The sequence below is a fragment of the Pinus tabuliformis genome, chromosome 5_1, assembly GCF_031772625.1.
Source record: "Pinus tabuliformis cultivar Carrire ecotype Pingquan chromosome 5_1, CPIR1, whole genome shotgun sequence".
NCBI lineage: Eukaryota > Viridiplantae > Streptophyta > Pinopsida > Pinales > Pinaceae > Pinus > Pinus tabuliformis.
In genome coordinates this window covers 600,418,477-600,441,644 of record NC_142305.1, presented here as the reverse complement: position 1 = coordinate 600,441,644, position 23,168 = coordinate 600,418,477, and the positions used below count along the sequence as shown (strand labels likewise).

At 40.0% G+C, this 23,168-nt stretch overlaps 1 protein-coding gene across 1 annotated transcript; it reads right to left on the bottom strand.

Annotated features, from left to right (window-relative positions):
* Window positions 1-10,253: 10,253 nt before the first annotated feature.
* LOC149166311 (uncharacterized) lies at window positions 10,254-21,360 on the bottom strand. The gene is made up of 5 exons (XM_089430133.1): window positions 20,947-21,360; window positions 20,521-20,721; window positions 20,284-20,292; window positions 16,138-16,201; window positions 10,254-10,381 (listed from the first exon to the last, which is right to left on the bottom strand). Exons 1-5 carry the CDS (start codon window positions 21,358-21,360, stop codon window positions 10,254-10,256), a joined length of 816 nt encoding a protein of 271 aa, XP_089286259.1.
* Window positions 21,361-23,168: the final 1,808 nt, after the last annotated feature.

Below are 23,168 nucleotides of genomic sequence, written 5' to 3'. Positions count from 1 at the left end.
TGTTGCCCAAACAAATCTCACTCCAATAACTACGCAATCCTGCACTGTTGCTACTCTCCCTGCTCTGCATTACTGCTACTCTCCATATTGCTAGAACTCATCTTCCTTGCTGCTGTAACTCGGACCTATTGCTGCTACTTTCTTACTGTTGTAACTTGAACCTCCAACTTCTCCTTTCCCTGTGACTATAACTCGACCTCCTTGTTGTTACTTCCCCTACTGTTGTAACTGAACTCATTGTTGTTGGTATTACTTGGAACGAAGTAGATCCCCCCCCCAGGGCTAGCACTTGAACTGCATCGAAGTAAGGGTTGATATCTCCACTCAGAGACACTCGTGTGCTAAACAACACAATATTGGCTCAGATGATCAACTAAGGAAAATTCGATTTTCGAATACAAAAAAGACCCCTATTGATCCATCATTCCTTCCTTTTATAATTGTTGGCCATGCATTCCTTGTGGTTCCCTCCACCAATTATATTTTCCTCAAGGAATTCGAATTCCTTCTTCCAAAGTGCGTACTTCATGTGGGCCCCACATTCCACTACCAATTTTATTTTATTTTTCTCTAATGTTGGTGGCCTCCATTTCTCCAAAAATTAAGTGGGGACTCCCTCAACCCACTTTTGCTAAGTTTTCATGCCAAAACATTCCCAACACCCAATTTACAAAAATGGGAATTCTTCTTAACAAAATTAATTTAATTGGGGACATTATAGACCTCCCCACCAAAAATTTCTTGTCCTCAAGCAATGCATGAACAAATACCCTCTCCATCAACTAACCCAAATAGTCACTGCAAACAATACTCGGGTCCCAAATGTACATCCAGATCACCCTGAATTTGTGCACCATTATGTCGTAAATGAATCCCACAATACTAGGGTCCCATGCTAATCTTAAAAAGATGCCACCATGTTGATGTTGCGCTACTATGATTACAACTAACTGACCATTGTGCGCATGTCGTATCCTCCTCTCCTGTAGCTCGATGGTGAATTACATGTAAATTCCAAATACATCCTACCTAGTTATCTCCATGATTCCAAAGACTACCCATCCAAAACTAACCCTGAACCTATTCAACAATAGGGAAATCCTATCTTGTCATATGATGAAGGCCTCCCAGAACCCCCATGTGTCAGCCCAAGGGTGAACTATATCAATCTCTGCCATGACTCCACTCATCACGAGACAAAGTGATCTATCAACCAACTGAACACCTGGATCCCATAGCCAGACTTGATGCAACATATCTCTGACAACTGTTGGAATCCATCCATGCCTTGTCTCTAGTCACAACATGCAATCAATATATAGGCTCCATATATCATGAACTAATCTGATGCATGCCAAACTTCCTTGTGCCTGCCACTGCACAGTACTAATGACCACTGGAAAGCACATGTGCCAAATAGCTGCCTCAGTGTATGTGAATCTGTCTTGCTCCATCCAATCATCACCACTAAGTATGCCATACACACCCTCGGTAAAGTGCCAATACATTGTCTGAAGCTCGGATACCCACTTGGAAACTAGCTCAGCCAGACATAGTATCCCTTGCTCATGAAGGATCCCAGCAAGCCCTATTGAAGTAGAGGAACATGTCTCTGTCACTCTATAAGGTAATGCATTTTGATGTGAAGCACTCTTCCAACAACATGGTGTGACAATACACACCACTATGTACCACTGCACACCTCCGTGATCCACTGCATATCATTATGCACTAGTGCATGCCCCTATACACCCCTGGTTTCCATGGCCTAAAACTATGTTTGTAAATATCAACCCACATTCTATTAGTACCATCATATCCACCCTTTCATCTCCATACTCTCGGATGAGTGTACCTTCCCTCCTAATCCTCCCTAAGAGATCTGACAGGAAAATCTCCTTATGTGCCTGTGGTGGTGTCACTAGGGTGTTTCTCCTCGGTGAACATTTTTCCCCATATATGCATGGGATATCCACCCCTCCATACAAAGAACTATCCAATGGCCTTCAAATTCCACCTCCTCCAAGGGTACACTGATCATCCAATTATCCCATACATGACCAATATGCCAACACGAGTCACAAAGTATGTTGGATCCCCTATCAGTCCAACCTGCTACTGGTGTTGTCCAAAACTATGATGGGAATATGAAAATATGCCACTGGTGTTGTCCAGAACTCTGATGGGAATATGAAAACTGGGGTTAGTCCGATCATCGAATCCACCATCCTGCTAGTATCATGACTAGCCCAATCCATGAAATGATGGGGAGTGCCACCTTGATCCTAATTCCACCCTAGAGCTCTAGTATCTCTAATTCCTGAATGTGCCTGCTGACTCTCACTCTGACCTATGATCAAATCCATATGCCTATCCAACTCCATCGAGCACCAACTCAAAATTTCTCACCACCCAACCCTAAGGGATGGATTGAGAGCATAAATCTTTGTACATAGAACTAACCCTCCATATTTCCAAGGATGCACCCTACGAAACTCATGTCACCTCATCTCACCATCCTGGTCATCACATAAAATATGTCAAGATGACTCTGCCTCTCCCTCTCTAATGTGTAGTGGTAACCTACTGATGCTACCAGCCTCATCTATGCATGTCTGAGTAGGGTTTCCCCATCGCTCCAGCGTGCACTCCAGCTAAACCATTAGGGAACCCAACCATTTCCCAACGTGAGTCAGTTTGTCCATTAAATTAGCACAAACCTCTCTCATGCCCTCCAACTCCTCGTTCTTCTATAGAATCACCTCTTGCACTATCGTGGCCTTATTTCTCAATGCTAGAAGGCTAGCCTGAAACTGGTGAAACTATGGAGGGTAGTTATCCTTTTTAAACTTAGTCACCACTCTGGACCCCTCAATCTCTTCGTGTATCTCCTCAACGACAAGTATTCCTCCATACAGCTCATCAAATGGTTGTGGGTGGCCATCATCTAGAAACTAGGTCATAACACTAGGTACCTCATCAATTGTTGGCATCTCATCGATATATGGCCCTCCGAATGTTTGCTCTACTCCCTTAAACAAGATGTTAGTTGGAGTTATTAAATATGCCTCCAACAATGGTGCCTCCTGTGCCACATAGGGTATATTGATGTGCCTATCATCATCCTACATGTCCTCCTACTCAACCTCCTCCTCAAGATCCTAACATCTAAATCCTAGTCTCCACCAGCAGGAACACCCTCTGATCTCACCCTCTAACTGTCATCATCTAGTCCACTCCCTTTGAGAGGATTTGGTGTCATCTCAGTCAAATCTATCCACGAGCCTCCATGTGAACTCCATGTATGATGTGATACGTGCATTACCCAAAGGGATCAACCCTCGGCACCACCACTCCATAGCATCTCCATCCAAGTGAAAAGTGGCATGTCTAATAGCATCTACCTCCCTCATAGGGTTTATTCGAAAATATGTGTCCAATTCTTGTACCCATTTTCTGACAAGACTCCTAGTTGAACCATCAAAGTGGGTGAGGGTCATTTTTCCCTCATTGATACTCACTCTCCCTCGAGCCATGGGTTTGTCTATAGTTCACCCATCATAGTGCATACATTCCAAAATCTTCCATGATCTTGCTGGCTATTCCACAGCTGGCCAAGATCATGCTCTGATACCAGTATAATGTTCCTAATGGAAATTTTACAATGATAACAAAGACATGAAAATAAAATAACATAAAAATTTTCAGAAATAAATACACATGAACCAGAAATATTTGTAGATCCCCAAATAGCACCCGGGTTTTGCACATGGAAATAAATACAATAAGTTGGAGAAACGGCACCTGGGCTTGTGCAAGGAAAGCTACAAGCGCCAGGTGATGAGTACAAGGAAGCGCAATGGCTGCAATAACTAACTCCTCCAGAAAACTGCGCTACTGCTCGAAAAGTATACTGCTGCCTCACTTCGCCCCTTGATTTGCCCACTCTAGAGTGCCCAGAAATTTCTAGGAATTTGGGATTGTGATCTTGCCCAAAACACACAAAAAATCCAGAAAGGGTTTCCCTTGGTTCCAACCTTCAAAAATTGACACTTCATAGCTTGGCCCTCCTCCAAATACGAATTATGTTGTTGTGATTGATTCTATCAATCTATGCACTCCCAACTCTAGCAATCCTCCTCAAATGGCCCTCCAAATGATCTCCTAGCTCCCCAGCTCCAAAATTCCTGGGATAATTTTTCCCTAACAAATCTCACTCCAATGAGTGTGCAGTCCCTGCGCTACTACTACTCTCCTTACTCTGCGTTGCTATTACTCTCCCCGCTCTTTGTTGTTGCTACTCTCCCTATTGTTGGAACTCATCCTACTTGCTTATGTAACTCATCCCTACTACTGCTACTTTCCTGCTACTGTAACTCGGCCCTCCTATTGCTCCTTTACCTCCGGCTATAACTCGACCTCCTTGTTGTTACTCCCCTTGTGGCTGTAACTCGACTTACTATTGTTGTAATTCGACTCACAACTTTTGGTCTAACTTGGAACGAAGTAGAACTTCCTCCTAGGGCTGGCACTCGAAGTCCACCGAAGCAAGAATTGAGTTCTCCACTCAGAGACACTCGTGTGCTAAACAACACAATATTGGCTCAGCTAATCAGCTAAGGAAAACTCTATTTTCAAATAGAAAAATGACCCTATTGCTCTATCATTCCTTCCTTTTATAATTGTTGGCCATGCATTCCTTGTGGGTCCCTCCACCAATTCGATTTTCCTCAAGGAATTCAAATTCCTTCTTCCCCAAGTGCGTACTTCATGTGGGCCACACATTCCACTACCAATTTAATTTTCATTTTATCTAATGTTGGTGGCCTCCATTTCTCCAAAAATTAAGTGGGGACTCCCTCGACCCACTTTTCCTAAGTTTTCATGCCAAAACATTCCCAAAGCGAAAATTGCAAAATGGGAATTCTTCTTAACAAAATTAATTTAATTGGGGACATTACAGACATACGAAGGCGATTTTGAAGAGAAAAAAAATATTAATAAACCTCGACTGTACCCAAAAGCCTCTAATCACTATAGCTACTAACATATCCACTCGTCTCAGAGATGATATCCAGATTTACAATAGAGTCTTACTTGCGACACCATTCACCCAATCATCAAAATAGGGAAAGGAAAATTTGAGTGAGTTTAATAGAATAACCTAGATAGAGGAGTAGGTGAATTACCATGATGTGGACGAGGTGAAGAAACTTCAGACCACAGGAGATGGTGGAATCGAGTAGGTTGCATAGCCAAATCTCCAATAGGGAGTCAAGTGAATGAGGTTAAATGAGCAGGAGTCAGAATAGGGTTAGTTACCCTAACTAATCCCAAAACATTTATGATCATTGTATCATATACTCTCATCCCACGGTGGAGGTAAGTCCACATGTTTGTCAAATCAACCGACATCCGTCGATGAACACCTGGTTCGAGAGGATTCCAATGTAACACCTCACCCAACTTTTGATACAACAGAAGGATATGTTTATAAGGTTCATTGTGCAGAGAAACGATAATTTTAATGTATAAATAACCCAATGAAACCCTTATATAATAAGGGTTATCCTGGTTCATAATGTAAAACCAAAAACCCTGAGTATTTTAATTAATGAAAATATTATATTAGTATGAGCCAAGATTTGTTCAAATATACAATTATGATGCTATACATGAATCCCAATGATGATAATAATGTATATGTTGATGAATGCTTTGAATACACTAGGTATATTTGACCCAGTGTATCACCCTAGGGAGCTCTGGTGTTATTTGTAAGAAAGAAGGATGACACACTACGATTTTCATCAATTATAGGAAACTTAATAAATTAACTATAAAAAAGAAGTACCCCTGCCTGGAATTGGAGATCTTTTTGATCAAGTTAGGGGTGCATCAATCTTCTCCAAAATCAATTTATGGTCGGGATACCATCAAATTCGAGTGAGAGACGAACACATTTGTAAGACAACCCTTAGAACTCGTTATGAACATTACAAGTTTGTAGTCATACCTTTTGGGATGACTAATGCACTAGCTATGTTCATGAATCTAATGCATGGCATTTTTCTTCCTTTCTTGGATAAATTTGTGTTGATCTTCATAGATGATATATTGGTCTGCTCAAAGAATCTAGAAGAGCATAAGGAACATCTTCGAATAGTACTGCAAAATTACGTGATCATCAGTTGTATGAAAAATTTAGTAAATCTGACTTTTATAAGAATCAAATCTAGTACTTAGGGCACATTATTTCAGCAGAAGGAATAATAGTTGACCCTGAAAAGATCAAGACCATTATGGAATGGCCAGTGCCCAAAAATATAGTTGATATACAATCTTTTATGGGGTTGGTGGGGTATTATCATCACTTTATAGAGGGATTTTCTCGGATCGCGCACCCCATCACCTCTTTACAGAAAAAAGGGAAAGTTTTTTAAGTGGACCAACACATGTCAAAAAAGCTTTGAACAATTAAAAAATATATTAATTACTGCCCCTATATTAAAAATTGTTGACCTGAACAAAGAATTTGTGGTCTGCACGGATGCAACTTTGGAAGGAGTTGGAGCCGTATTAATACAAGATCGGAAGGTGATAGCATATGAATCACGAAATTTGAAAGAACATGCGCAGAGATATTTTTCCTATTACATGGAATTAACTGCCATAGTCCATGCACTAAAAGTGTGGAGGCATTACCTTCTAGGTGCAAAATTTATGTTATTGACAGTTCATAGTAGTCTGACAAGTTATTTCAAACAACCTAATTTACGTCAGCAAGGTGGAGTGCCTTCCTTAGTGAGTATGATTTTGACATTACGCAATTAAAAGGCAATGAAATCATGTAGCAGACACATTAAGTAGAAGAATACATTGTATTTATGAACTGTGTTATAATCAAATAGAATTTAAGTTTCTGGATAAAATTCAAGAAGTTACCCAACGGGATACTAAATACAATTTTTATGGTGGCATGCTCAATAGGCTAACATCCAGAAGAAACAGTCAGACTATGATATAAACAAATACCAACTGTTAATTTTTAGGAACATAATATATGTTCCCAACCATATCTTTGTTAGGCAATTAATTCTGGACGAATTTCACTGAATCCCTTATAATGCCCATCCTAGATATCAGAAAATGTTTTCAGCCATTAAGAATGATTATTTTTTTCCTGTAATGCATAGGGATATTGCAGAATATTTGTGAAAATGTATAGAATGTCAGCAAGTTAAAGGTAAACACCAACACCCTACTGGTGTTATTCAACCAATACCCATACCTAAATGGAAATGGGAGGTCATTACACTTTATTTTATCACCAGATTACCCAGATCTAAAAAGCACAATGATTCAATCATGGTGGTCATGGATAAACTTAGTAAAGCAACTCATTTCATTCCAGTACAATCTACCTTCAAGACAATCCAAATTGCAGACATTTTTATGAAGGAAGTGTTCTGATTGCATGGTGTTCCTAACGTAGTTATATATGATAGAGATGTAAAATTCACTTCGGAATTTCAGAAATCCTTCTTTACAAGACTGGGAACTCAAGTCCAGTTTAGTACTACATACCATCCATAGACGAATGGGAAAATTGAACGTGTGAATCAAGTACTGGAAGATATGCTTCAGATGTATGTTATGAAACAACCTAGAAAATGGGAGGAATTCTTGAACTTGGTAGAGTTTTCATATAAAAATGGATATCATAATTCTTCAAAGATGATCCCCTTCGAAGCGCTATATGGAAAAAAGTGTAGGACACCTAAAAATTGGAACAGTCCTGAAAATAGATTAATGTTGGGGAAAAATATTTAGAAGAAATGGAACGAACTGTAAGGAAATTCCGACAAAATTTGAAAGCTACCCAAGATAGGCAGAAAGATTATGCTGATTGGAAAATAGCATACCAAGAATTTGGAGTGGGAAATCATGTATATGTGCAAATCAAACCCAAGAAAAGCACCTTGAGATGGAATAGTTGCTCTAAGCTTGCCCCTCACTTTTGTGGTCCTTTCTAGATATTGGAAAGAATTGGACCAGTGGCTTACAGATTAGCCTTACCAAGTCATATAAAAGTTCATAATGTATTTCATGTCTCATTGTTGAAATGATATGTGTATGACCCTAGACATGTGATTCATTTCCAAGATGTTCAGGTTGAACTAGATGGAGAGTTCTTGGTAGAACCTTAGCGCATTCTCGAGCAGAGAAAAATATACGGAGGTGAGCCATTACCCAGGTTAAAGTGCAATAGAAGAAATTTAGCTGGGGAGAAGCCACCTAGGAAGATGATGAATTCATGCAGAAAACATACTCTGAATTATTCTGAGGATTATATTAAACATCAAGGACGGTGTTTCACACAAGTGGGGGAATATGTAACACTCTGATGCTTTCAATAATCGTTTTTACTGAACAATTATATTTACTTTTCGTAACTTAGTAAGTGTGGTTGTTTCTTAAACTTTACATTATGTTAAATGCATAAAAGCCAAGATTGATAGAATGATGTTATGACTTGGAGGTCATGGTTGTGAACCAAGAATGTAAATTAAAAAAATAAAGAAAATTTAAGAAAAATGATTTTTATTAATTTCCTAGATAGTTAGAATGAGTTATGTTTTTCCTTTTCCTTTTCCTAGAGTGGGGAAAAGGAAATCCCATCTCATTGGAAGATCTGTAGACAACAGTATACGCTGAAGGATATGGAGAAAGGAAGGAAAACTAGAATCTGTTACCGTTCTTGGTATTAAGGAAAAGTATTTCTTAACTGAGGTTCTTGAGCTGAACGGGGAGTCATTGGAGCCTCATGCTGATTTAGAATGGTACATTACTAGACTGGACTAGTGAGTCCTAAGGCCAAAGTACATGTTACCTCTGGTGGAATTTATTTCCAAGAAAATCCAAAAAACTATTGGCCGAGGAAAGGCTCAAGGGAGAGACGAGATGTAATAGCAAGTCTCAAGATTGGGTGGTGAAACTTTCCTATTAACCTTGATTTATAGCACTTTCAGGGTATAAGTATCATTGCAAATATTTAGTATTATTGTTCTTATAAAGAACTTTCCTATGTGTGGTTATGTACTTATGAATGTATATATTAACCTGTTGAAATAAATTTACTCTGTTTGGTTTTATACATTATTGAATGAATAGGTTTATTTGATTGAAGAGGGTTTCTCGATTCTTGTTTTATGCACTATTGGTGGTATTATATATACCGGGCTTTAATTAAAGGGATAAGTTTATATAGTGTGTATCGAACAAACTGAGCTACTATTCAGAAATATAGAAGAGGTAAATATTAATGAAAAACCCTTGATAGTTCATGTTAAAATTATATGATACACAGTAGAAAACCCTTGGTGTTTAACTGGAACTGCAAGTTGGGTTGAATGAAAATAAAAGCACAACCATTAATGTATAGACAACTTAGAAAATGGCATAACTATTGACAACCTCGAGATAATAATAACAGGCTCGAGTTTACCCAGGTCGAATATACCGATAACTGAGTAAGGCAAGTTTAATTAGGCTAAATAGGAAAATAAAAGAAATTTTGTATGGATCTGTCTAACATGGAGGAATACAGGTAACCCATTAATCAAATATACATAGAAGTTTGATACTAGAACAAGTTGGAGGTTTGAAACGAGAATTATGCCCAAACAACGCAAATAACTATGTATAAATTATAAATGAAATGCATAATAGTTCATATCCTTGAGGGCCTTGGAAAGAAAAAACCTAATGATGGTCAACAATGTAGAAAAATAATAGTAGTAGTAAAAAAAATTCTACAGGTCTCTACACGAATTGTAAAGTACTGAAAGTTTAAAACAGTATAAAACCATTTTTCTAGATACATCTATACATCCAAGGAAAACATAAAATTTATGTTTTCTTCTATTCTAAAGGGTTGGCTGATATAACATGGCTCCAAGACAGAGACTGATTAATATACAAGAAAAAGTAATAGTCCAAGTGTGAAGCAATAGTTTCGCACCAGAAAGAAATTACATGCTAAAACCCTAGAAGGACAAAATGAAAAATAAACCATAGTGTGAAACCCAATTTCAAGAATGTAGGGTTTGGTAAGTTAACTGTCAAAACCCAAGATTATATGATAAGCCAAAAACTTGGGAACTGAGGGCATATGCCTTAAATACACTTCAAATGATGGCTTTGAGCGCGCGCATGGCTGCTCTGCTGTAACCCTAGCCGTGCCCGACTGGTTACTCCCTCCTCCGCGGGGTCTTCTCCACTATGGATCTCAGAGGTGGCCCTGGGGCCCCTCCTCCCCCGTCTCTAGAGCTCGAAGCTTTCAGATCCCTCATCGCAGCTTCTGGGAAACGTCCGATCTCTAGTTCACAGCAAAAGTTTGTCAAAAGTTGAAAAACATCCCCACGGTGACCTTGCCTATGGAGGAAACTTGCATAATAGCGATGAACCTAGCCGAAAGAGGCCTCATCGACCAATTCATAAGGCTATCGCCATCCCTGAAAGTAGTTGAAGAATGGGTTAAATGGAATTGGATACCTCTGGTTTCGGAAGGAATAAAAAGCCATTTCGTTGGCAAAGGGTTTTTTGTATTTGTGTTTGATAATGCAGAAGATAGAAGCTTGATCTTCAGAAACGGGCCATATTTTATGGACCCTCAAGGGATTTGTCTAAATAAATGGTCACCAAATTTTGATCCAGCATAAGACGTGCCCATGGCAGTGCCTATATGGGTGCGTCTTCCACATCTCCCCCTTCACTGTTGGAACCAGAGATCACTGCAATCCATTGGTAATTCTCTAGGCAGATACATAGACCAAGTTCCGAGAAAGGATCAATTCTCCTGTGTCAGAATATGTGTAGAGGTCGATATGGAAGTCGGATTACCTGAAGCCATCAAACTTTTGGTTGTAGATTGGACACATGTCCAAGAGCTTGACTACAAACAGATCCCCTTCAAATGCCGACGATGTCATGAACACGGGCACTTCGCAAGATACTGCAAGAAGAAAAATGAGGAGGCAATAGAGAAAGAAAAAGGAGAACAATGGAAGCAAGTAAATAAAACAACAAACAACAGACAGAACAATAAAAACAAAGGCAAAGAGACAGGGAACAAATCAGGGCAAGAAAGTGCAAACATTTAGAACACGGGAAGCAAGGAAACCATTAGAATCGAGGAGGACAAAAATCCTTTTGAATCTCTCAAAACGCCTTCAGATTCTCCAGAGGTAGAACAAGACGGTCTCCCCTAGCTAAACAACATCGACTCTCAAGATCCAGGTAATACTACAAGCCCAATTCTAGGCAGTACTTCTTCCCCTTCATATGCAAACATAATTAAAAAAAAGAAAAAGGACGTAGAAAATGCAGGCTCTTCAGATGACGAGACCTTCAAGAGGCCATCAAAGAGAGCTGGAAGGAAATCAAATAAGGAAATCAGGGAAGAAGAATCAGAAAGAAAAAAAACCCTTGGAAGTCAAGTCACCATTGAGATGACCCTCGGGAGGAATACCAGACCAAGGGTTCCTAAGGGAGGTGGACCCACCCCAAAAAGTTGTACATGATGTAGCTGGTCTCTTGGAATTGCAAGGGTTTGGGGAATCCCACTAAGGTAGAGGCTATTAAAGACCTATTGAAAATGGAATCCACAGACATACTCATGCTTCAAGAGACAAAAATAGAAGGGGAGATCCTTCTAAACACAAGCAACACAAAATGGAAATTTGATTAAGGAAAGGTAGTTAGTGCTAGAGGTTCGGCTGGAGGAATAGGCACATTCTGGTCTAAAACCACATTTTCTCTTGAAAGATCCTATGAGCATCAACATTGGATCTATACTAAACTGTGCCATAAAACAAACAACTTCATCTTAGCTCTTTTCAATATGTATGTTCCCATGCATTATGTTGAAAATAAAGAGTGCTGGAAGACACTCTCGGACTATTTAGAACTCCCCAATCCTAAGAATATAGTCATAGGAGGAGATCTAAACATTATTATGGATCCCAAAGAGAAGAGAGGTGGGACCTTCACAAGGGATCCTCTCCTCTTCACAGTGGAAAATCTCATTCTCCAATGGGATTTAGTAGATTTCAAGCCAGTGAAAGGAGAATACACTTGGACCAACAATAGAACAGGGGAAAATCATATTTCAGCAAGGCTGGAAAGATTTCTCACCAGTAGCTCCATCATGATGGACAAAAGAATTATTTTCACCAAGATTCTTCCAAAACTTGCCTCAGGCCACAAACCTATTCTTTTTTTCTTAAAGGAAGAAGAAGACTTAGGTCCTCTCCCTTTCTGCTTTAGCCCTCTTTGGGCTGAAAGAGAAGGGTTTTTAGAAACAGTTCAATCAACCTGGGAAAAAGATGTAACAGGCTCCCCAAGCTTTGTGTGGGAACAAAAAATGAAAAATGCAAAGAAGGCCCTAAAATAATGGATAAATAAGGCTTTAAAATCCCCCACCAGCCAGAGGAAAGAAGCAGTCCATCAGCTGGCAGAATTTCAATTCGAACTGGAAAAGAAAGAAATCTCCCCTATGGAATTAGATAAAGAAAAATCTGCTCAAAGGAAAACATATAGCTCCTTTAGAAGTGAAGAAGAATATTGGCATTTAAAGTCTCGCAGCTTGTGCCTCAACGTTGGGGACAGAAACACTACATACTTCCACAGACAGTATAGGGTCCGCCTTTCGCAAAATTACATTGCAAAAATCACTACATCCAGCGGACAGGTGTGCAAAGGATTTGATCAAATAAAGGAAGCTACTGAGAAGCATTTCCAAAACCTTCTTAGTGCTGAAAGGGATGGGAGCAAGGAGGATATATCAGATTTCCTCTCAAATATTCCAAACCTAGTCAGCCCAGATGATAATGACATACTCTTGAGCCCAATTACGGAAGAAGAAATATCAAAAGTTGTTTGGTCCATGGAGCCAGACAAAGCCCTTGGGCCTGATGGATTATCAATCCATTTCTACAGAATATGCTAGGAGCTAATCAAACCAGATCTTCTTAGAATTATACATGGATTCATGAGGAAGGCAAAGGTCGGAGGCGGAATAAATTCCACCTTTCTCGCCCTAATCCCCAAGGAAGCAAACCCAGGATCTTTTGAAAGATACAAGCCGATTTCACTTTGCAATGCTTCCTACAAGATTGTGGCTAAACTTCTGGCGAATAGAATCAAACCTCTTCTGCAAAAATTAATTTCTCCAGCATAAGGGGGTTTTGTGACAGGAAGACATATACTGGACAATGTCATCCAAGTTCAGGAAGCTCTACATTCCATCCACTCTCGCAAAGAACAAGGTATGCTTATCAAACTGGATATGCATAATGCTTTTGATAGAGTTAATCACTCTTTCTTGTACAGGGTTCTTGCTTCCTTTGGGTTTAGCCAGGACTTCATCAACCTCATCAAAGCTTGTTTAGAGAAGATATGGATTGCTCTAGTGGTAAATGGAAGACCTGCTAATTTCTTTATAGCCACCAGGGGATTGAGGCAAGGCTGTCCTCTATCCCCATTCCTCTACATACTGATGGTAGATTCCCTGAGTAGAAAGTTGACCTTGGAAAAACAAGATGGTAGCATACCTAGGATTAGAATTGAGAAAGGAATTGACCCAGTGAACCATGCACTATTTGTAGATGATTCACTTTTGCTTGGGGGAGCATCTCCAAGAATAGAAAATTCCTTCAAAAAGATCCTCCAAAAATTTTGTAGCATCTCGGGAGCTCTTATAAGCGAGAGGAAAAGTGTTGTGTATGGTTGGAACACAGAGCAACACATAATTGAGAAAATAGAAAATGATCTGGGCTTTACAAGATACGCTGGTTGGGATAAAATTAAATATCTGGGCCTCCCAATAACGCTGGGCTCTAACAGAAATCAGCTGTGGGAGGAAGTAATTTCGAAATTCAAGAAGAAAATTGTTGTGTGGGGAGGCTCTTGGCTCACTACCGAAGGCAAACTCATGCTCATCAAATCAGTCCTCACGGCTCTTCCTACATAACAGGCTTCTCTAATGTTGGCTCCAAAATCAATCTCTGATCAAATCTCTAGACTTATGCGCAACTTTCTCTAGAATGGAGGATGCGGAAACAATAATAGATTCCACTTGATAAGTTGGGATACAATGAAATGACCACTCGCAGAAGGAGGATTGTAAATCCGAGATCCCTTGCATGCAAACTTAGCTCTGGGCTGCAAATTATTATGGCAGCTTTACGCTGAGCCAAATCACCCAGTCAGCCAGATTTTCAAGCTCAAATACCTCAAAAATCAATCAATAAAACTCTTTATAGTGGAGAAAAACCCCAAAGGAACGCAGGCCTGGAAGTTGTGCAGTAGAGGCATCAGATCCTACCTGTATTGAATTCCTGGAAATGGTAAAAACACAATGCTATGGAGAGACAGTGTCATGGGTCATCCCCCTCTAGCAGAAGTTAACGAAATATCCGAGTTAAGAGCCTGGTTACATGCGAAAGGAATCCAGAAAATAGAGGACATATCAGGCTGGGATAGCAACGGGAACTGGCAGCGCTGGACTTTCCCTAGAATCCCAAAGCATTTAAAACCTCAGTTAGATGCCCTTAATGACGTTATTTCTGTTTTTTCTCTGGTGCACACAGAAGAAAAAGACTCCTGGGGATGGGGTAAGACGGGGGTGTATACGGCAAGTCAAGGGTATCTTCAGATGCAAAGTAAAAAGGAATCATCTCATCCGGAGTCCATGTGGAAATAGATCTAGGATAGCTTCAACATCCCCAAAATTAACTTCTTCTAGACTTTGTTCCACAAAAAAATTCTTACTGGGGAAAACTTGTGCAAAAGAAACATAGCAGGCCCACATCGATGTGTCCTCTACAAATTCGCATTGGAAACTTCAGATCATCTATTTATAGAATGTGAGTTTGCGAAGGAGGTTTGGTCCATATTCCTGAATGGACTGAATTTTTGTCTTCCATCTCAAAGCTCGATTGACATCATGTTTTCCTCTTGGAAATCTAGCTACCCTCACAACATAGTTAGCAAATCTATATGGCACCAGGTGTGGATAGCTGCCCCCAAATATGTCTGCTGGAAGCTTTGGTTAGCCTGGAATGAAATCATCTTCAATAACACTAAATTGCCAACAACAAAAGTGGCTGAGCGGGCAAAGAACCTCCTCTTAGAAACATTGAATCACTCTTCAGTCAAAGATGACAACTCTCTCTGAATTGAAGAAAGGATGTGGTTGGATGCTTACACTTGTAAGGCCAGACACCCAGCAAACACATGACCAATCCATAAGGAAAGATGGCAGATCCAAGATCTAGAGGACAGATTCCAACAGTGGTGGAAATCCCAGGGCAAGTGCACAATATTTTTTTATGGAGCCTCAAAAGGTAACCCAGGGAGGTCAGGAGTGGGAGGGGCGATATTCTTTCTGAATGGGAAAAAGAAGACTTTAGCTAGGGTCTTGGACGAAAAACCAACAGCCAAGCAGAAATTCTCAGTCTATTGAAAGCTTGCCAAATGGCCAGAAAAGAAAATCCAAGCGAAATCTTAGTTTTTGGAGACTCAGAAATGTTGATAAAAGCAATAGTAAGCAAGAAAGGGCTTAAGGATTCGGTGCTAAACAAACAGCTAACAAGAGTGAACGGAATCCTGAAGGATTTTCCCTCAACTCAAATTTTCCACATTCTTAGAGGATTAAAGAAGGAAGCGGATAAATTGGCAAATATAGGATGCACGCTGCAAAATGGAATGATCAGTATAAATGCAGATACACCGACCACAGCATTTATCCCCTAAGTGGGATATTGTGCTTAAGTCAATTTGAAGAATGTAATGGTTGATTATGCTTTGCCCAACCTATCTTTTTATCAATAAAACATAACTGTTCTAGTTAAAAAAAAAATAAAAAATGGGAACGAGGTTGCATCATTGTTGCAAGTTGGCAAGCATTGTGATGAGAAGTTATAGCAACATAACCCTAGTGAAAGAAGTAAGGCAACATCAGTAAGGTATATATATATATATATATATATATATATATATATATATATATATATATATATATATGAGATATCAGAGTACAGGGAACCAACTCAAATATGCACAACGACTTACCTGAGTGAGGGCTATGCTTCCAGTTAACCGTCGATCCAACCGGTGTCCTCTTCGTAGGGAAAACCTGCAGTTAAATGCTAGAACAAATTAAATTTCTCAAATGGGATTCAAGGATGAAATTTAGGACAATAAATATTCTCTTTGCAGTTAAGAGGGTTACCATGACATATGAAGAAATGTTTTAAGAGAAACAAAAATATTAATAAATCTCGACTGCACCAAGAAGCCTATAATCAACGTAGCTAGCAACATATCAGCTAGTCCCTCAGATGACAACCATATTTGCAGTAGGGCCTTACCTACGGCACGATTCACCCAATCATCAAAAGAGGGAATGGAAAATTTGAGTGAGTTTAACGGAAGAACCTAGACAAGGAGTAGGTGACTTACCATGTTGTGGATGAGGTTAAGAAACTTCAGACCACGGGAGATGGTTGAATCGAGCAGGTTGCAGACCAATTTCACACAGGCAGTCTAGTGAGTGAGGAAAACTGAGTGGGAGTTAGAAATGGTTAGTTACCCTAACTAATCCCAAAACATTTTTGATTGTTGTATCATCTACTCTCATCGCACGATGGAGATAAGTCCACATGTCAGTCAGATCAACCAACATCCACGAGTGAACACCAACTTTGAGGGGATTCTAATCTAACACCTCACCCATCACTCACCCATATTTGGATACAACGGAAGGATATTTTTATGAGGCTCATTGTGAACAGAAAAAGTAATTTTGATGTATAAAGAACCCAATGAAACCCTTATACAACAATGGTTATCTCGGTTCCTAATGTAAAACCTGAAAACCTGATGTGCTTTAATTCATGAAAAGATTATATTAGTACGAGCTAGGATTTGTTGTAATATACAATTATGATGTTATAAATGAATCCCAATGATGATAACAATGTATACGTTGATGAATTGTAATGTCTTCGTTCTAATTTTTTTTTTTATTTACTACCGAATTAAATGATGTGTTTGATTTTCACCCAGCTGGCCTATCGTACACTAGCTTTGATCCTACTGCAACTCTAGGAATCACATCCTCTACAGCTGTATGGTCATTTAAATGTGCATTTAACACTCAGGACGATGGTTTTGGTTATGGGCTGCGCTGCTAGATTTCATATTTAATTTAACATGGGGTTGGCTTACCTGATTATTTGCCACCTGTGCTACCATATACATGGCTTGGTGGACCGTTCGACTACCCCATGCCTGCTCAGGATCCTCACCCAGATCAACGGTGCTATATACTCCTTCACGATCCAACGGTAGCGACTATTCCAGATCTTGCCTCAACTCCCGCTGTGAAGAGATTGCTTTCATTTTCTCTGGAAATTTCTCTAGTGAGGTTTACTCTGATGCGGCCATCGTTTTCCACAGTGCTACCCGGTAACTCAGCACGGGTCCCATTTCATGGCCTGGAAGTGTGCCGAAAATTTACAGGTGAACTATATTGAATTTTCTTCCAGCTGGATTTCTACTTCTTCTTTTTTTTCTTGTTCATTATGACTGGAGGTGTTCCAAGCCCTGCTAGGCCCTAATCAGTTCTTTTTTATTCTGGTGAATAATTTGCAACATAGGATGAGGGATTCTGGAGCTGGCTCGACCTGCTTGGGAAAGGGTGTCTACACATCCACAACAGCGGAGTTTTCCAGTTACGGGTAAGAGCTTTCCTTAGTTGGTGGGAAACTCTTAAGGTGTGCCCTTTCTTTTGTTTACCCTTCTGTGTCTAAGAGACGCCTGTACTACAGTCAAACTCCACCGTTCTAGAAAAGGGTTGATTTCTATACTTTTAATGGGTTTTTCCCAAATGTGGACATTTATGATCATGATGTAATTATCTTTCCAAATAAAGACAGAGCTTATTTCTGATTGTAAATCATGTAGGTTTATTTTTCCTGGTTATCCATCTCGGTGACAATAAGGGTTTTACCAGTTGTATAATTTAATTATTCAACCATTTGGTATGGCTCTATGGTCACCGGTTTAAAGTATTATGTGCTTAAATTTGTTTCTAGAATTTTGTTAATTTATATGCATATACCTAGTTTGAATTCACGTCCTCTGTGATGCAATCAGGAAATGGTGTGTTGAGTTGCCTAAGTTCTTTGCTCGTTCTGCTATACACCGCATGTTTTGTTTGTTTACACTTTTCGATGGGTTGTTTGCATTATGAAGGATTTCAAATTCTCGTGTCGATTATGTGGTCTTGGCCCACTCGGTCACTGTTTAATGTTGGAAGTTTGTATACCTATTGCGTATCTTTGCCCTACATCATGTTTCTTTTCTTTCTTGTTTGTTTCCTTTTGCAATGGCAGGTTTGCTACCTAGTATCAAATAATCTGGCAATCATCAGTTTTTATACCTCTTTCGAGTGCTTGTGCCACAACCCCAGCTATAGGGCTTCACCTACAGGAGGGTTATTCTCCTTGCATGGTTGGTTTTGGCTGCAGGGTTCGACTGTTGAGTCCTCCACCCTTGGGAACTACTGGCTTCAAAATGAGTTCGAAGCCTTACCCTAAGCCTGCACTAACCACTTGCATTGCTGTCTACTTCTACATGAATCAATTCTTCTGCTTGTGAATTGAACTCATGCATTCCACAAAATCTTATAAATGTATAAAGATAATGGTCCCATAGATATTGGCTTGTCTTGGGACTATCTGGCACTCAGCGCTACTGCACTTATCTTCATTGTTTCCAGGAAAATTTCCCAGTTGAGCTAGACCTGAGAGTGCAGTTCCTCATGATAGCCTAATTGTCTTCCTCAGGTATGTCGATACTGTAGCAGCCCTCAACCCTTTCCTCCAAGATCCATGATTTCAACTACACAAGGCTTTTAAGGATTTGCAATAATTCATTGGTTACCCTAAATTCCAGTCTGTCTACACTTAGCACAGTTCTTTATTGTTTAATTTTCAATGCATTCTCTGGTGGCTATCCGCCTTTCGTGGTTCTGCCACGTTTTTTTCTATTTCTTGGTTTTAATTATCCTTAAGTTCTAATATTTAAGTTATCATCTTTAAATTATAATCTTTAAATTATGATATTTCTTTCGCTCTTTCCTAGAACAGTCCTAAACATGCCACCGCCAAGCTTGATTACCATTTTTGTTAAAGGAAAAATTCTGAGAGAAGGGAAGATTTACCTAACGGGGATGGATAAAATATAAAGTCTCTTAATCGACATTTTCCAATAGTAAAACATATAAATACTTCCACCATATTACAGTTAAAGTGGAAGACTATCCAACCTCCCAACTTATGACCCCTTTCTCATTAAATGAAGGAGCTGTAAAGCTACAAACAATAAGTAAATATTTTCCCTTAGTTTTGAGTTAAAGTCACATACCTGAGTAGCCATTTGTAGGGCTCTTCCTCTCTCTATTTATGGTTATGATCACCATTGCTTTCTGCAGCTAGTCCTCCACTCGTCCTTGAGACTATCTTTCAAGACCAGTCCCCCCCTAGCTGGCTCAAAGACTACTGTATTTGCTAGTTGCAAGCGCTCTGCACCGTTACCATCTAATCCTCACCAGACTTGGTAAGACCTTGACTCTTTCCTGCTGTATGTCCTCTACAGTACAACCCCTGTCTTTTCCTTTTTCCTCCCTTTTTTCCCCCAAACCATTCCACAATTGGGGGGGAGAAAAGAAACAGCTAGGGTTGCAACTATTTTTTTTTTTTTTCATCCAAGTCTTAACCAAATCTGCCAATGTGACATGATATCCTTGTCATTTAAATTTCCATTTACTAAAAAAAATATAAGTTTATACACAGATAATGTTCTTGTTTTTTGACTGCGATAAAAAGAATATTTACAATAATCTGGGGATATGACATCTCCCCCTCCTAAAGTTAGACATCGTCCCGACGTCTTCTGGTTATAAATAGCCCTGGGTAAGCTTTCTTCATGAGTTCCTCATCTTCCCAAGTGGCCTCATTAGGCCCAAAGTGCTGCCACTGCACTTTAACTTGGGTAATATCCTGCTTCTGCAGCATGACTTCTCTCCGGTCTAGAATGCTCAGCGGTTCAACTCGGATTTCTCCTTCTAGTTCTACCTGCAATATGCAACACCTTGAGACAATTTTCCTTTAATAGAAAAAATTTTGATTGATTTACCGAAGAAATTCTTACCTGAATATCCTGGCAATTAATCACATGTTTAGGGTCATAAACATATGTGTTTAGCACAGAAACATGGAAGACATTGTGGACTTGTATATGGCTAGGCAGAGCAAGCTGGTAAGCCACCGGCCCAACCCTTGCTAAAATCTAGAAGGGTCCACAATATCGAGGTGCCAACTTAGCGCACCCACTCCACTGTAAAGTGCTCTTTTGTGCTCGAATTCTCACATACACATGATCACCGACCTGATATTCCTTGAACCTCCTTTTCCGGTCAGCGAAGTTCTTCTGTCTATCTTGAGCTACTTTCAGATTAGAACGCACCTTTTTAACCAGTTCCTCCATCTCCTGGAGCATTTCAGGGCCTAGCATCAATCTGTCTTCCGGTCCACTCCAGCTTGAGGGAGTGCGACACTTTCGCCCATATAGCACCTCAAATGGACTCATCTGCAATGATGTGTGGTAGCCATTATTGTATGCAAACTCAACCAAGTGAAGATAATCCTCCCACTTGGTTGGTTGCTGCATCACATACGCTCTTAACATATCTTCCACCACCTGGTTCACCCGTTCAGTCTGCCCATCAGTTTGGGGATGATAGGCAGTACTAAAATTCAACTGGGTACCCAATTCCTCGAACAATGTTTTCCAAAAGGCCGATGTAAATTTTACATCCCGGTCTGAAATTATTGCCTTTGGTAACCCATGCAACTTAAATATGTTTTGCATGAACACATGAGCGATTTGCACCGCTCGATATGTAGATTGTACGGGTATAAAATGCGCTGACTTGCTCAGCTTGTCGACAACCACCATGATGGAATCATTGTTCTTCTTTGACTTAGGCAAACCTGTTATAAAGTCCATAGTGATGGTTTCCCACTTCCACTCCGGGATGGGTAACGACTGTAGTAAACCTGCGGGATGCTGGTGTTCCACTTTAATTTGCTGACATTCAAGACATCGAGCCAAGTATCCAGCCACATCTTTCTTCATGCCCAGCCAGTAATATTCTTTTCGGAGTGCAGTAATCATCTTTTGGTATCTGGGGTGTCCGGCATAATGACTCCTATGATACTCATCCATTATCAAATTTTTAATGTTGTTCTGGTCGGGTACATACAGTCTCCCTTTATAATACAAAAGCCCAGCTGCATCCAGAGCATAATCTGGCTATTTTTCCGTGCTGTTTGGTAGTTGTACTTGCTGTTTTATTTGCTGGTACACAACATCTTGCTCGGCTGCCTCTTTGATCATTTCCCCGAAGGGGATTTTCCTCTCACTGCAGGAAATCTCGTACAGACACTGCAGTTTTCAACTCAAAGCATCTGCCACCCGGTTCTCCTTCCCCTTCAGATGCTTGATCTCAAAATCAAAGCCACTTAAGAAATCCACCCACTGGGCTTGCCTAGCATTTAGTGTGGGCTGGCTAAAATAATTGGTCAGGCTGTGGTGGTCTATCAACAATAGAAATTTTCTTCCCACAAGATAATGTCGCCACATTTTTAAGGTGTGAATCATAGATGCCAACTCTAGATTGTAGGCAGAATATTTCTGCTCATGCTCTTTTAACTTCCTTGATTCGTAGGCTATCACTTTGCCTTCTTGCATTAGCACACCTCCCAATCCTTCTTTGCTAGCGTTAGTACACACTACGTACTCTTTACTGGGATTGGCTATGCTTAGAATAGGTGCAGTGGTGAGTAAATATTTAAGTTGTTCAAAACTTCTTTGGCATTCAGGAGTCCACCAGAAAGTTCTTCCCTTCTTTTGCAAGGATGTGATTGGGTAAGCCACTTTTGAGAATCCCTCTACAAATCGCCTATAGTAGCCTACCAAGCCCATAAATGATCGGATGTCTGCCACATCCTTGGGTACTGGCCATTCCATAATGGTTCTTATCTTTTTCGGATCCACAACAATTCCATCCTTAGTGATGATATGGCCCAAGTACTGTATCTACTCCTTGAAAAATTCGCATTTATTGAACTTAGCGTACAACTGGTGCTCTCGGAGGGTTTTCAATACTATCCTAAGATGCTCCTGATGCTCTTCCATAGTCCGAGAGTAAATCAATATATCGTCAATAAAGATCAGCACAAATTTATCCAAATATCGGTGGAACACACTGTTCATTAGGCACATAAAGGTGGCAGGGGCGTTGGTCAACCCGAAGGGTAACACCAAAAATTCATAGTGGCCATATCGAGTTTTGAAAGCTATCTTAGCTATGTCTTCCTCTCTAATCCAGATTTGGTGATACCTAGACTGTAAATCAATTTTCGAGAAAATTGTTGCTCCTCTTACCTGGTCGAATAGTTCATCAATGCGAGGTAGGGGGTACTTGTTTTTAATTGTCAGTTTGTTCAACTGACGGTAATCCATACACATGTGGAGAGTCCCATCTTTTTTCTTAACGAATAATACCAGAGCTCCCCAAGGGGACACACTGGGGCGAATGTACCTTTTGTCTAACAGTTCCTATAATTGCATCTTCAACTATGTCAATTCCGGTATACTCATTTTGTAGGGTGCTCGAGAGATTGGGGCTGCTCTTGGTATGAACTCAATGGTAAAATCTATATCTCTTTTAGGTGGCAGCCAAGGAATCTCTTCCGGAAACACATCACCAAACTCTTGTATTACTGGAATATTCTCCAATGTGGCTGTTTTTATTCTTTGAATTGGCATACCCCACTTGAATGGCGTAAATCTGACATCCTTTTTTGATGCATTTGGCTATCTGTGAGGCAGTTATGGGCTGAATCTGTACTGGCCGCTTAATCTCCTGCATCTCTTCTTTTATTCCAAGCTCGTCTTTATAGCTGATAGTCTTGGTTTTACAATTAATTATGCACCAATGTTTTTCTAACCAGTCCATACCAATCAATATG